Source organism: Trematomus bernacchii, unplaced genomic scaffold (assembly GCF_902827165.1).
Source record: "Trematomus bernacchii unplaced genomic scaffold, fTreBer1.1, whole genome shotgun sequence".
Lineage (NCBI taxonomy): Eukaryota > Metazoa > Chordata > Actinopteri > Perciformes > Nototheniidae > Trematomus > Trematomus bernacchii.
Window position 1 is genome coordinate 13,052,372 of NW_022987582.1, and position 16,427 is coordinate 13,068,798.

Consider the following 16,427-nt stretch of genomic DNA (forward strand, 5'->3'; position numbering starts at 1 on the left):
CTGGTTTAGGGCTCCCACAAGTGGCCGGCTCTTGGGATATGCTGCATTTGGAAACAAAGTAAACAGCACTTTATTCAACTGCATTTAAAATAAACATTATTACATTATTATTAAGTGTGTTTGCTTTAGTCAGAACACGTTTATAATTACGTGAACAGTAATGTGTGCACAGTGCACTTAATGCCCATAGTGCCCAAACAACTGTTAAAAATTATTTAAACAACGTTAAACCTCTACAAATACTACTTACTTATCTGGACTGAAAATGTATACAATGTGTTTGATTAATATATATATATAATATGCTGTTAAACCGAAGCAATCCCACATACTGTCAGCAAATTAATTGTGTGTTGCTTGTACAAAATCATTGCAAACTGTGAAAAAAATAAATACTGGGCTGGTGACAAACCAGGTTAGAATTAAACATATTGTGTACAGAATACGAACATGATTTAATTGACTTTACACATATGTCCAAAATACCATCAAGAACTAATAGCTTAGTGTTCATGTGATATTGAAAAACTAAAATGAGTTCAGAATCTGCTACAGAACTCACTTTGATACAAATACATTAACCAACACTGCCGCTGTGTGGTGTAACAGAGTATTGCCATTTAAAAAAGCTAGGAACCATTGTACTAATCGGTGTTTCTGCTCGGAATGTAACATAGGATGGTTAAAGACGTGAACATTAAAAGCGATTTTTTTCAGTAGGACAATATTGAATAAACGTTTTGCTAAATTGCATTAACACATAACATAATCCCATAATTAGGGTCGTATTTGCTCACAGATTATACAATGGTTACTGTTAATATGCCTGCTGTGTTTCCAGTGCCAGTTATTGCATGTTAACTTTTCCATCTACGACACTGGCAAGGCTTCGGTTAAACTGAGGAGTGAGAACTCTTTTACTTACCTTCTCTATCGTGTGAGTACATATCTGTATCATCAAATTTCGCCTGTGAAACCTAAAAATACAGACTTATGACATGCAAGTCAACGTTAGCCGTTTAGCATGGTAAACATTGTTTGTGGTTCAACAAGTATCGTTAGATAGTAAGTTACAGCATTAGCAAATGCTACTTTTTTTTTACGCGGCGTAACATTTATATAGCCTACTCTTTTTTTTGGTTCTCCTTGTAGGTGAAAGACTATGAGTAAAGAGTCCAGAATGAGGGCAACAGTAAACCAGAAGCTGACGGAGATGGGAGAACGAGAAAGGTGCGAGAAAACCAGAGATAGCTCTAGTTTAACAAGTAGTACATATTATTTAACAACGTTAGCTTAAAACGTATAGCGTATTCATTTTATGAATGCATCTTTACGTACGAGCGTCAGTCTTTGTGAAGTAAAGCTAAACATGTTTTCTGTAACTTATTATTGGCTGTCATTACAGGCATAGCATAGCCTACTCTATTTTATTAAATACTTCACACAATATTGGTTAAATATTTGCTATAGAACACTAACACTGTGTTGTTAAGGGTTACTTTAAATTCATTGCGTCCATTTTTGTTAATAGGAATTAATCTCAGGAATTAACGTGGTATAGCTTACTGTATCAATGTATATTATAGCTGCTCGAAAATACATACAAGGTGTCACTTAATATCTATATGTACATTTTATATTCTTAACACATGAGTTAGGTTAGAGAGGTTATAAGGCAGAAACTCACCTGTTATATGTTCAACATGTCATGAAAATTGCATAGTAACAACAGACAGAATGGCACATCAGGGTCAAAATAACCAACGTTGTCATCAAGATGAGGAACTTGTCAGGTGTTATTAATAACACTGATTAGCATAGGATAGAAACAGGCCTGCTATAACCTCATTAACATGTGTCTGCATCTTATTGAAAGACTGAAGGAGTTACTGAGGGCTAAGCTAACTGAGTGTGGATGGAAGGACCAGATGAAAGCTCACTGCAAAGGTAAAAACGACAACATGCCATCATAATGTCCACTTTAAAGTTCCAGTTTGAGGTATATTAAGACACATTTCAGACAGCCTAAATTCTATATTATTACTGTAAAAGCATGTGCTTTAATAGTCAAACAACACACCGTTTATAGCAGATACTTTGACTTGCCATCGTAGGAAGAGACCTGTGCCCTACTACGAAGCAGGATTTGCGGTTAGCAAGGTAACTTCAGGGTTAACTCTGGGTTTCTGGTCCTACAACGCTGGTTCACTTCTTACCAGGGTAGATATCCATGTTAACTGAAAACCAAACCTGCTCCGGAGCAGAGACGGCCGGCAAAAATCACCGACTGTGTGAACGTGAAAATTAATAGAATATCACCTCCCATCTTCAGAGCAATCTGACTATTATAACATTAGCGTTAAGAAAGCTTACTTAAATATCTGCCACAACATAAGTAACCGGATCAAAGTAACATTATGTACAGTCACTGTGAGTGCAGATGTCGATGTGTCCCATTATCATTCATATCACATCATCAATCGCATCATATCACATCATAATGTATCATATATTTGTGTCAGCTTCTCGAGCCGTATCTGGCCGTGCAACACTTGCAGTGTCACATACTGTAGGCAGAAGTATTATTTTAAGCAACACATTAAGTTGACGAAACACTCGAGTCAAATGTAATTAAAGTCAGATCCACTCTTAGATGGGGCAGTGATATCATAAAACTGTTTATGTACGAATTCTAACACTTTTTTTTTACCAGCTGTATTCACCTTGCAGGTGCAACTATGTTGCTTTTATCCTGGATAAAGTGTTTAAGTCATGGATGTTTAAAGTTTAACTTCTTCATATTTGTCTAACATGATAGTTTACTTTTCATTCAGGAAGTATGACGCTGCGCTCTCAGTACGCTTCTCCATGTTTGTGATTGGTCAAATGTTGCTAACCCTGCCCCTTTCACATGAACGTGCTCTCAGCCGGACGGAGAAACCCTGGGTTGATTTACCGAGTTGATAACCAGCCTCGTAGGACCGCTTGGCGAGATTGCGGTTGTTAGGGTTAGTTAAGCCAGATAACTCAAACATATCCAGGGTCTGTTGAACTGGCTTCGTAGTACAGGGCACAGGTGTTACTAATTAGCTGCTAAATGGAATTCAGCCATTAATCATGTTATCGTTTAAACCTGTGCGCTTCCCACAGTAACATGTCATAATGACTCATGTGAAGAATGCATGTTGGGCTATATAATGTCTTAAATTGTTTCCATTCCTAAAGTATTCTGTGCAGACTGCTTCAAAAGAATGTTGGTCAAATATTGTCTATTTTAATTTTCAGAAGTAATCAAAGAAAAGGGCTTGGAGCATGTGACTGTGGAGGACCTGGTGGTAGAGATCACTCCTAAAGGACGAGGTATCTATATATTATATATGTATTTAGAAGAACAGATACGACACGTTCACAGCTTTTATTGCTGTGCCTAACATGTCTTTTAGAAATTACACTTAAAAGACATGTTAGGTACATGCTTTCTTTGCATTTGTGTTAATTTGCAAACAGTAAAACCGTAGTTTTAGGCTTTTACTTTCATTCCCTCATTGACATCAACGATTTGTGCGTCCATCATAGATACACAGAGATGCCACTTATTTCACCCACAGCAGCCTCAGTTGGCTCATTGGTCATTGATATTATTTCTCTCTCTTTTGCAGCTTTGGTGCCAGACAGCGTCAAGAAAGAGCTACTCCACAGGATAAGAGCCTTCTTAGCTCAGCATGCCACATAATTTAGATTTTTAACTTTTCCATAGACCATTTGTCTTTTTATCATAATGCAGAATATTTTGTATGGATTGAATTACTTGAATCTCAAAGATTTGTTTTTGTTGTATTGCATTTCAGAGGCTCGTTGACAGTGACACACACTTGGCACACACTTGTTTGGTTTTACTAAACGGTTATCACAAACAGTTTGTGTTAATGCTCTACATGTACATGTCTAGTTGTCCTTTGTATAAGAGATATGCTGTATAAATAAAGTTTTTGATTTACTAAACATTCATTTGAAATGTAATAAAACATGCAGTATAATAGTAACAATACAAATAAAATAAACAAGTTATATGAATATTCATAGCATTCGAATTTGAGCTTTTTACTATCCCAACTTCATTCTTATTTCTAACATTTTTAGCAGTTTTGGTTGAATTGTTGTATTGTATGTGTGTTATTGCAGATTGTATGCAACATGAAATACATGCTTAACATATGAATACCACAGATATAATAATAGATTTATTTTGTTAGCGCTTTTACAGGTGCTCAAAGTCGCTTTACAGAGATAGTGAAAATAAAAGAACAACAAATAAATATAGTTAAAGTCAAATTAAAATCAAGCAATACAAAAACAATCACACATTAAAAGCCAGATTGAAGAGGTGAGTTTTTGTAAGTTTTTTGAAGGTGGTGAGGTCAGTGCAGTCTCTGATGGGTTGTGGGAGTGAGTTCCAGAGGGAGGGGGCAGCGACGGAGAAGGCTCTGTCCCCCCAGGTCCGGTGCTTGATGCGGGTGGGGATGGATAAGAGGTTGGCTTCTGATGAGCGGAGGCAGCGGGAAGGGGTGTGGTGGTGCAGCAGGTCTGTGAGGTAGGGGGGGGCCTGATTGTTGAGGGCTTTGTGCGTTATGAGCAGGACTTTGAAGTCGATTATTTGACGGACGGGGAGCCAGTGGATTCTGGATGGTTTTGGTACGGATGGGGTGATGCTGCAAATGCTGCAATCAAGCTAGGATGGTTTATTACAGTTACACATCATTTGATTTTTTTTTTTCAGGTTAACATAACTTCTGCAATTGTATGTTACATATTACTGTTGTAGATGTTTAGGGTTCTGCTCATTTTAACTCACTTATATACTGCTGGGTAGTTTAACTACAGCAATGCATTATCATTATCACATTTTTTTTTGCTTTGTCGCTGTCCAGTGAATATTTAGAAGAAGTAGGAGAAGAACCAATTAATCCTTCAGTTTATCGGAAAAACTCAAAACCAACACAGCCTGAGATACATGGTTTTTCACTGGACAGGAAGAGAATGAAAAACTAATCGGAAATGTTGTAGAGTAGAAGTATAAAGTAGCCGAAAGTGAAATTCCTGTAGTACAAGTACCTTGAATCTGTACATATCACAAAAAATTAAATTCCTGTAGTTCAAGTACCTTGCATTTGAACATACACTGTGATTTGTTCTTAAAGGTCCCATGTCATGGCCATTTCTACTGATCATAATTCCATTGTTGAGGTCTACTAGAATAGATTTATATTGTTCAATGTTCCAAAATCACATTGGTTTTCTCATACAGCATCTCTGTATAGTATGTGTATTCACTCTCTGTCCTACACGCCTTGTTGGAGCTCCTGCCCCCCCCTCCCTATGAGCCCACTGTGCTCTGATTGGTCAGCTCGCCCACTCTGTTCTGATTAGTCAACCACCGTTACAGCTGGACATCAGTGTTTATGTGTTAAAATGGCGTTTGTTAGCAACCAGAAAATGACACCAGTAATGACAAACCGATGAGAATGCTGCGTGGGTCTGGGTGCCGTGTTGGTGGGACGTTGCGGGGCTCGTTGCTCCGCCCTTTGAGGCTCGAGGAGCGGACAGTGTGAGCTGGATTACTGGTGTTGTTTCCTGGTTGCTGCGTGGGGTCTGCGAGACAGCGAGACACCGCGGAACTCAGCCTGAGCACACACACACACTCACAGCCAGGCTGTGTGTGTGTGCGGAGATCCGCGGAGAAAAGATAAGGCTGAGTGTGTGTGGGTTCTGGGGCAGCATAGACAGGTGTTTTCTGTGTTAGAGTTTTACTCGCTACAGGGTGTACTTTGAGGGTTTGTGACTTTGCAGACCGTTTACATGCATAAAAAGCTAACACACAAGGGGACGGGTAATAACCGGAAAAGCATGTCATGGGACCTTTAAATGCAGTACTTAGTTGATGTACATAGTTGCATTCCACCACTGGCTAGTTATTTGTGCAGCGTGTAAGCCCAGGTATCAACAACGCATGCAGCTGGCCCTTCAATGATGGAACCGGGACAAAAATAGGAGGAAAAAACAGTTATTAACTATATTCACTATGAATCACACCCAGCTGGTGCTGTAAATTAAAATTGTCCTTTGATTAAATCCAAAGAACCAGATCATTTAATGACAAGCCTGCTGCTGCTTTCCCATCCCAGAGTAACACGTGTTCCCAACAGAGGGGGGGGGGGTGGCATGAAAGAGATGATGAGCACATAAACATGAGGTGGATGCACCAGGCAATGAAAAATGGTTGTCACATTGTTTCAAGGTCTCTGGTGTATGAAGTGAACAAGTGCATTTAAGTGTTCTACAAGGAGAATCACCAGGCTGTGTGCAAAAAACACACCCCATAATTATGGAATGCTGTTTAAGCCAAAATTAAATAATTAAATAAATACATAAATAATTAAATAAATACATATATAAATAAATATGCCTATGAAATAAATTCTAAAATAAATAAATTAGGCAATAAATATATATAAATGTAAATTTAAATACACATTTATTTATTTCATGGGACTTTTATTTCATAATGCTACATTTATTTATTTCAAGGGACTTTTTTTTCATAATGCCACATTTATTTATTTCAGGGGACTTTTATTTCATAATGCCACATTTCCATTTCTTATATTCAAATGAACGGGGCGTGGTTAGCTCACAGATCCAGACCAAAGCAACAGCAGCATCACAACACTGACTGCTCAAGAAGAGGAAGAAAAAGAAGGAGAAGGACTACTGAATAAAAATAAGGCAAACTACTAAATGAAAATAAGGCGGGGCAGACAACATGGAAGACGTAGGTGGGGTCCAAGATGCCATGCTATCCTTAGCAGATCAAATTGATCAACACGGTTTACCAACGGATACTATTTTGGCCCATATTGAAGACTTTTTCGAAGTACTCGGGCGGATAAGTCCTCTTCGGGATATAGACACGGATGACGAAGTTTTAAATACTTTGACACTGATTAATATGTAAAATGTGCCTGTAGAAAACGGCTTATGCCACAATAGGATAGCAACAAGTAGTCAAGACAGTCAGATTAGCTTTGGTTGCTATGCTAACATCAGTCTCACGACATTTAATCTATTGACTCGTGTTCACCAACACGATTTTCCCCTTTTTTTCGTGTCACACAGAACGATTTTAAAAGCAATGTATTTCTATTCAGTGTTTCCTCTAGGATGGAGTCATAGCAGCGGTGCTAAGGCACGTGGGCCCAGTATAATGTGAGCGCGGAGCGCATGGAATTTTGTAGTGTGTGCGCGTGTGCACCAGGGCCGGTTCTAGCCAATTTGCTGCCCTAGGCAAGATTTTAGGCGAGATTTTATATATAAAGAATAAATTAAAAATCTCTACAAAATACAATACAAAAACAGAAACTTATTGACATAGGTAATATACGTCAAAATGGCTTCAAATGTATTCAGTATTGTATGAACATGTTTGAATTGGGGGGTGGACGTCACATCCTTTAGGGGGGTCCGGGGGTATGACCCCCCGGGAAGAATTTTTTGAACATTTTAAAGTAAAATGCTTCAATCTGGTGCACTTTGAGCACACAATTACTAGGGGGTACAACTCTAAATACCCATATGAAAAAGATCGGTTTACATTTTAATAATCAAATAAGTATGTGAACATAACCAATAACCTACCATAGCCAATAACAAATAAATGTAACTTATTTTATTTTTGTTGTTCATTCATATCTTATTTTACCTAGTTAACATTTATTTATTTATGCATATTTTTTAGGGCTGTCAGTCGATTAAAATATTTAATCGCGATTAATCGCATGATTGTCCATAGTTAATCGCGATTAATCGCAAATTAATCGCACATTTTTTATCTGTTCTAAATGTACCTTAGAGGGATATCTTTCAAGTTTTTAATACTCTTATCAACATATGAGTGGACAAATATGCTTTATATGTTTGTTTATTATCATTTGAACAATGACAAATATTCTCATGAATATTAAACACAACAACCTCTGAACATTACAAATATTCGCTTCAATTCAACCTGGAACCTCTCTCATACAATAATTGTGTGTGTGTGCGTGTGCGTGTGCGTGTGTGTGTGGAGACACTGTGATGGATCGTTGGAGGAGCTATGTGCAGCTCAAGGCATATATGCTCCAACGGGAGCTGCCTGGATGCTGCAATCATGTTGCGCGCACTATCCGTGCTGAGTGTGCTGACTTTTCGTACAATGTCCCACTGTCTGGCTACCTGCATAAAGTCAAGTGCTCGGCGCAGTTGTCGGCGAAATGTCATTGAAACAGCTCCTTATATCCGTTAGCGCAGCTAGCTAGCACCAGATGCTAACAACAACAACACGTAAGGTGTGCCTCACTCGCGCGAGTCGCACCACACATACACACTCCCTCCCGGTCCTCCCGATGGCCAGTCCGGGCCTGCCAGTGAGCGTGGAAGTGTGGTCTGCCACAAGCGGGCGGTAGGAGCGGGGCTGTCAGCATCAGCTTGTCGATGGTATTTTAAACTCGATGCGCTCTGAAACTACGGCGGCCGAGGACAAAAAATACACATGCGTTAATCGCGTTAAAATAATTAGTGGCGTTAATTTTTTTTTGCGTTAACGCGTTATTAACGCGTTAACTTGACAGCCCTAATATTTTTGTATCTCTCCAACTTTAAACGATATTTTTGGATTACTGTCCTATAGTATACATTAGAATGATTTCAAACCTGTTTTTATTTATCCTAATAATTATAAAGGAGTGCCTTGGAAATATGTGTTAACATAATTTGTAAACACATATTTGTTTGAGACCCACTGAGATAACTTAGACTAAAATTAACTATCTAAACACTCAGAGAGTCCTTTACCTCACTGAGCCTCTCAGTCTGACAAGAGAGCTCTCCTCCACCCTGGTTGTAGAAACATCTACTTCTTATATCCGTTAGCGCAGCTAGCACCAGATTCTAACAACAACAGCGCCGGTACCGGTGCACCCTCTCTCGCTCGCTCCCACGCTCGCACTTTGGCTGTGAGCTGTGGGCGCCTGATAAGCCAACATCCCCCACTTTCATCACTTACAGCGCCCATTGTACAGGGCAAATGAAAAGTGTAACCGGGGTGAAAAGGGTGTTACATTTACTTAATTATGAATGTCGTTACATCAAGGCCAAAAATTAGGATGAGCGCCAACGGTCAAAAATGTTTTTTCCCCTCCCAGAACTACCAGCGCAGCGCCCCCCAGATCTGGCGCCCTATGCCAAAAAATCGGCCCTGCCTAGTACATACTAGGGGTGTAACGGTATACGTACCCGTACCGAAATTATTCGGTACACATGTGTACCGAAGTGTACCGAAGTGTACCGAACGAATATAACGTTAAACGTAAAAAATTGAGAACGTGAACAACTTTTTGGAAGTAATCTCAGGTGCTGCATCGCAGCATTCAGAGTAATTTGCTCACATTAGAGATGGGCGAGTCCTGATTCATCCGGATCATTAACCCGGATCCGAGAAATGAGCTGGTCGTGACGAGTCTCCCCTCTCCATTAACCCGAGTCCTTGAGTCCCACACTTGGTGTGACGTACAAATTAAAACTATAAATTGCGTCACTCGCTACTCTCTTTATAACATGTAAAATCACATTACAACGTACCACAGTCCATCTGCCTACCCTTTAGCAAGTATACAGGATAGCTGCCTGCCAGAAGTTATCGTTTGGCTCAGGGGAGGGGACGCGGATCAGTGAAACTTCCTGCAGACTCGTGGGGACTCAGAGGAGCCGACGGCTCCTAACCGTAATAGCATAGCAGATCCAGAGATCCATACTCGTCATGTGCACGAGCATAGCCCCTCCTCCAGCACCCGGCTCCCGCGCTATCAACAGCAGACTCGCAGACTCGCAGATTCGCAAATCCTGACTCGCTGTGCAACACACAGCAGAGCAGACTCGTGCGGACTCGGAGCCGTAACCATATAGCAGCAGATCCAGAGATCCAGCAGACTCGTCCTCATGTACGAGTCAACAGCAGACTCAGATTCGCAAATCCTGACTCACTGTGCAACACACAGCAGAGCAGACTCGTGCGGACTCGGAGCCGTATATAGCAGCAGATCCAGAGATCCAGCAGACTCGTCCTCATGCACGAGTCAACAGCAGACTCAGATTTGCCAAATCGCAAAATAACCCTTTTTTTTGTGATCAACATTTTTTATTAAAGCAAAATACACTGTGTAGCGGAGGTTAATATAACGTCAGTTTAATAGATAGATAGATAGATAGTACTTTATTGATCCCAAATTGGGAAATTGTTGTTGTTACAGCAGCATAAGGCATTTTACAATAAAACAAAACTACAAAATATACAAGAATAGAAATAAAAATAAAATATAAAATATACATGTCGAAATAGAAAATATACATGCAGATATTACATGTGTATATATATATATATATATATATATATAAATATTCAAAATATATGGAATAATAATATGCTCGTGAAATGCAACAACTTTTCGGTTTCACCGATAGGATTTCTACGGTCTTGGTGATGCTGACTCATATCACTCAAATGACTCGTATGATCCGGATCTCTTCAATGACTGACTCAGAAGACCCTGAGTCCGTAAAAGGATCCGGATTTGCCATCTCTAGCTCACATTGGGTTCAACGCGTCATAGAGCGACCAAGTCATTTAATTGGACGAGAGGGATGCGTTCAAATTTAGTCAGTAATTTGAGGAACTGTCGAAATGGCGAACGCAGATAAAGTTGAGCTCGAAAATCCTCCAGCATCATTGAAGTCTCCGGTTTGGGAACATTTTGGTTTCGCAGTTACGTACAAGGATGACGGACAAAGACAGGTGGACCGAACCAAAGCTGTTTGTCTGCATTGTTCAACTAAAATGGGTTACGCGGCTGGCAATACATCAAACTTGCACACTCATTTGAAAAGGCATCACCCGAACGTGAATATCACCGGTACCAAAAGAAAAAAGACTGAAGTGCAAACCCAACTCCCACTAGCATTTAAGCCTCCACCACTCGCAAAAAGTTCAGACCGAGCCAAAGCTATTACAAACGCCAAATATCCTTATGTTGCCATGTTAGCAAAGCGCTACCTGGCTGTATCTGCTACCTCTGTCCCTAGCGAGAGGGTGTTCTCCACAGCAGGAGACATTGTTAGTGCCAGCAGATCTGCCCTTTCGGCAAGCAATGTGGACAAGTTAATTTTTCTTTAAAAAAACATGAAAATACAATGACAAGCAAGTCATAATGTCAAACTGGCTGCTTAGGTACTAGTACAGTACAGTTCAAATACAGATTATTTCAGTTCATCGAAATGCTGCACCTTAAAGTTTATTTTATTATATTTTGTATTTATTTGAGTGAATATTCACAGTTTAATAATAATTAAAAACCCAAAACTAATAGTTTATGTTTTGTGAGTACTAGTACAGTTCAGTTCATTGAAATGCTGCACCTTAATGTTTATTTTATTATATTTTGTATTTATTTGAGTGAATACATTATTCAGTTTAATAATAATAAAAAAATATATATATATATTTTATGTTTTGTGATCATTTTTTCTGCTATACCGAAAACGTACCGAACCGTGACCTAAAAACCGAGGTACGTACCAAACCGAAATGTTTGTGAACCGTTACACCCCTAGTACATACAATGTCTCAAGATTTAGCAAAAATACACCTTTATTGAACATGCAGTAACACAAGTACTACAAATCCACATAACAAACAATCAAAAATGAAAAAGGGTCGCCACTTATTATTATTTTAATTTAAAAAGTAAAAAAAAAAAAATTGCCGCCGCTATTTGTATATAGGGGAAACACTGGGTAGTATGTTTCGTGCCTGCACCACGTCTTTTTGTCCGGTCGGGTCTTGGAAGACCGGAAGCTGTGTGGTTCATAAAAACATTTTCTTACTCAATATCAAGCCACGATTATTGTTTTTATTTTAAATCGTATAATGTCGGACTTTTTTTGCCGTCCGTGAAGAAAATAAATGGGGCTCAGAATACTGAAATCTGTATTTTTTAAATCTTTTTTTCCTTCTAATTTGTTATTTGTTGAAGCACTTATTTGAACTGATATTATACATATTAATTATACTCTTGTAAGATGTATGTAGATAGTATAAGAAATGTGCAGAATATGACAGTTTAATGGTGGAGGTATACACACATATTGATAGATGTCTTGTAATGCACTGTTGAGGAACCTGCGACCCAAGTTTTTCATCATTGCATAACTACACCGTAGTTGTGTATATGATATGTCAATAAACCTTAGAAAATCTTGAAAGGGATATTTAAAAATATCCATTATATACAGTCTTTAATTAACTATTAGTAGAGAATAACGAGTAATGGCCCGTTCGAGTCCAGTTTTGGATAGTCTGCCGTGGTTTCATTCCATTTCATAGAGCTGTCCAATCACAGAGCTTGAAGATTCAGTATTCTGAGGCTCTGAGCCCCATTTATTTTCCTCACGGACGGCAAAAAATTTCCGACATTATACGATTTAAAATAAAAACAATAATCGTGGCTTGATATTGAGTAAGAAAATGTTTTTATGAACCACAGAGCTTCTGGTCTTCCAGGACCCGACCGGACAAAAAGATGTGGTGCAGGCACGAAACATACTACCAATAGAAATACATTGCTTTTAAAATCGTTCTGTGTGACACGAAAAAAAGGGGAAAATCGTGTTGGTGAACACGAATCAATAGATTAAATGTCGTGACTATAACACAAAATGCCGTGAGACTGGGTTGTAACATCACCCATTTTATACCAGAGACACTTTCATAACACCGTTGTGATGCCAAACAGCGTCAATTCATACTGAAACACATTCACTTATGGGGATGGGGGATATTTATCAGCTGCTTGTGTGACAGTCGGACAGTGAAGACTTTCCAGCGGACGCTGCCGTGAGTTAACGGGAGAATAAACTCTGCCGTGAGTTAACGGGAGAATAAACTCTGCCGTGAGTTAACGGTAGACTAAACTCTGCCGTGAATTAACGGGAGACAAAACTCTGCTGTGAGTTAACGGTAGACTAAACTCTGCCGTGAGTTAACGGTAGACTAAACTCTGCCGTGAGTTAATGGGAGCCTAAACTCTGCCATGACGAGCAGCACTGCAGTGGTCGGTAAATGCCGCTGAACAGTACGTATAAGTTATGCCGTGAGTTAGAAAAGTACAAGGGTTGAGTGTTTAATTTAATCTGGCTTCGTATGATTAAAAGCAACAAGTTCAGCGACCCGACGTAGTCCCCCATTGTTGTTGTTGTGAGCGGCGTTGGGGAGAAAATCAGCGACATAAACGTGATGTCATGACGCAGCAGCGGCAGCACCAGACGGGCTCTGAGCGGTGGAAACAAGTGGTGCTACAGAGAAGAACCAGTTAAGCACCAGAAAAGCACAAGAACGGTTCTTGAACCGGAACCAGTTGGGTGGAAAAGGGGCATTGGACATCTTCCACACAAACACGGTGCTCAATCAGTGTCAAAGTATTTAAAACGTCGTCATCCGTGTCTATATCTCGAAGAGCACTATCCGCCCGTGTACTTAGAAAAAGTCTTCAATATGGGCCAAAATAGTATCCGTTGGTAAACCGTGTTGATCAATTTGATCTGCTAAGGATAGCATGGCATCTTGGAGCCCACTGACGTCTTCCATGTTGTCTGCCCCGCCTTATTTTCATTTAGTAGTTTGCCTTATTTTTATTCAGTAGAATAAATAAATGAGGCATTATGAAATAAAAGTCTCTTGAAATAAATAAATGTCTATTTAAATTTACATTTATATATATTTATTGCCTCATTTATTTATTTCAGAATTTATTTCATAGGCATATTTATTTAAACGGCTTAAACGGCATTCCATACATAATGAGTTAGATCTCTCCACAATGTGCTTGTCTTAATAAAACCTGCATGTTTTTCATTTTTTTATTTGCATTTAAAAAATGTATATATATGGCTACAATGCATATGTAACCAGGTTGAAAATAACCCTTACGGACCGTCCACACAGCAGCGTTAAAAAAATCTTGGAGGTGGGCGTATCTGAAGCTTGGGGATTTTTTGCGAGCAAGGCACCAACAACCAATCACATGAATCTCCCGCCCGCGACATACGAAGCAAAAAAGTTTGAAGTAAACTGGATAAAAACTCCCCAAACAGGTGAAAACATACCACTGTCTCTGCCACCTCCCTCCATGCCTGGCTCCTCCGGTTTATATCCCGGTAGGTAAATAGGGACTGGTCATAAAGCACCGGGTGATTCCCTACCGCTAATTTCTCCTCCATTTTTTGGAATATGAGGAAATGACCGGCGGTATGTCTCTCCCAGCATACACGCGGTTTGATTGGCTAGTGCTTGAACTGTCAGATTTGCATACACGGGATTTGATTGGCTGACGCTTCCACCTCAGCTTCAAAAGTTGAACATTGCTCAACTTTGAATCCTGAAAATCCTGAAAATCTCCGCTCGCCTGCCCACAATGCAGTTCGGCGAAAAGTGAGGCAAATGACGTCACCCCATTCAAAGTGAATGGGCAGAAGCGTTTCAAGATTTTTTAACGCTGCTGTGTGGACGGTCCGTTACAGTGAAATTAAAACAAGATAATAAATATGTCGTTTAGTTATAAGTGTGGTTAAAATATCTAGCAAAGATAACGATTAAAATATATTTCATAATCGTTTAAAAAGGGAAAGTGTAATAAATATGTTTTAAAGACTAAAATGTATAATTATAAATATTGTGTTTTATTTTGAAAGTTCATGGTTGAAAGAGGAAGTAGTGTTTGTGAATAAGGAAAATGCTGGTCACTGATTGGTTCAGGGTGTCACTACCCGATCTGTCCCCCTGCCCGATCTGTACTGCGCATGTGCGAGATGGTCCGCCATATTGGACAACTACATACGGCAACTCTACTAGGACACTTGACACAGTGGCTTTTGGCAAAGCAGAAAAAGAACCGAGAGAGATGAGTTATTATTACAACGTGACTTCACTATTATTTAACAACTCTTTTTATTGGGTTCTTTTATTTGGGGTTAAGTCCATTGTCAGAATAAGTGAGAAATGGATTTAACTTATGTTAGACAGCTATATGCCATACATTTTTGCATACATTCACAGTAAATATTTATTCAGTATGATAGCTGTCTAACAGAAGTTAAATCCAACAATAACTCATCTCTCTCGGTTCTTTTTCTGCTTTGCCAAAAGCCACTGTGTCAAGTGTCCTAGTACAGTTGCCGTATGTAGTGGCGGACCATCTCGCACATGCGCAGTACAGATCGGGCAGGTGGACCGATCGGGTAGTGACACAGGGGGGCGGGTTCAGGTTCGCAGGAAGTGAATGCGGGGAGAGAGAGAGTGTGCGTTAGAGTCATGGATGTATAATAAGAACTGGATACAGCATGGGAGGCGGGGCCTCGTTCATTCCTATGAGAGTTGCTCATTGGCGCATGAAGACAAAATGGCCCAACCTTTGAGAGAGCGAAACGTCACGAAAGTATTCATATAATCATATAATCCATTCTTATTGTGCATCCATGGGTAAAGGTAAAACTCATGTAGTACTGAACAGGTCAAATGAACTTGCCGGGCGGCGCGGTCACGTGGGTTAGATGCGCGTTCATAATGCAGAGGAAAATAACTCTCGGAATAACGTTATTAGCACATTTCACAACTTGAGGACCGAATGTTTTTAATAAGGGCTATACAAATGTTCATACTGGGTATTTTATTTAGTTAAAAAAAAAAATCCAACGATTTACAGACGTCTCTTTCCAAATGTTAGTCAATGGGAAAAGGTCTTTCCGGGCCCAGCGACTGATACGGAAGTGTAGTACCGCTGTTTGGCCACAACAAATATTTTCCTCTGAGTCCGGCGCACTTCCTGAGGGCTTGGTTAGAGTGGTGGCTTGACTGACAAAGTCAAGAGACACAGAGTTGTGTTGTGTCAAGAGACACAACACGGCGGCACAGAGTGAATTAAAGTTGACTGCAAATAAGTAAGGATGCTCCGATCAGGGTTTTTGGGGCCGATCACCGGAATCAGTATCGGCCGATACCGATCGCCGATCCGATCGTAGGATGGGTGGGGGCTATGGGGATCTGCCATTTTAAATTTATATTTAAAACTCAGTTAATGGGGCTCATTTTTATATTGCTTCAGTTTATAATTGTAACGGATCGAAAAGTTCAGATACATTTTTCAATACATGATGCGCTTCCACAAACAACAACCAACATAATTATTACATTCAAATGAAGTACATTATTCAAGTTTACATTAACTTTGGATAATAACACGGGAGAAATGAGCGGAAGCGCTCTCTCCTGTCAGTATCCGTCTCAT

The 16,427-nt window shown here is 39.7% G+C and overlaps 1 protein-coding gene across 3 annotated transcripts; it reads left to right on the forward strand.

The window, feature by feature from the left end:
* Positions 1 to 666: 666 nt before the first annotated feature.
* eny2 (ENY2 transcription and export complex 2 subunit) lies at positions 667 to 4,070 on the forward strand. 3 transcript variants are annotated; one of them, XM_034127249.1, is made up of 5 exons: positions 667 to 937; positions 1,153 to 1,230; positions 1,877 to 1,947; positions 3,286 to 3,360; positions 3,660 to 4,070. In XM_034127249.1, the coding sequence occupies exons 2-5, from the start codon at positions 1,163 to 1,165 to the stop codon at positions 3,731 to 3,733; spliced, it is 288 nt and encodes a 95-aa protein (XP_033983140.1). In that variant the 5' UTR covers positions 667 to 937; positions 1,153 to 1,162; the 3' UTR covers positions 3,734 to 4,070. The 3 variants fall into 3 exon arrangements, with proteins under 3 accessions (XP_033983140.1, XP_033983141.1, XP_033983142.1); XM_034127250.1 differs by having other exon boundaries at positions 667 to 905; XM_034127251.1 differs by lacking the exon at positions 667 to 937 and adding an exon at positions 961 to 1,027.
* The last annotated feature ends 12,357 nt before the right edge of the window (positions 4,071 to 16,427 follow it).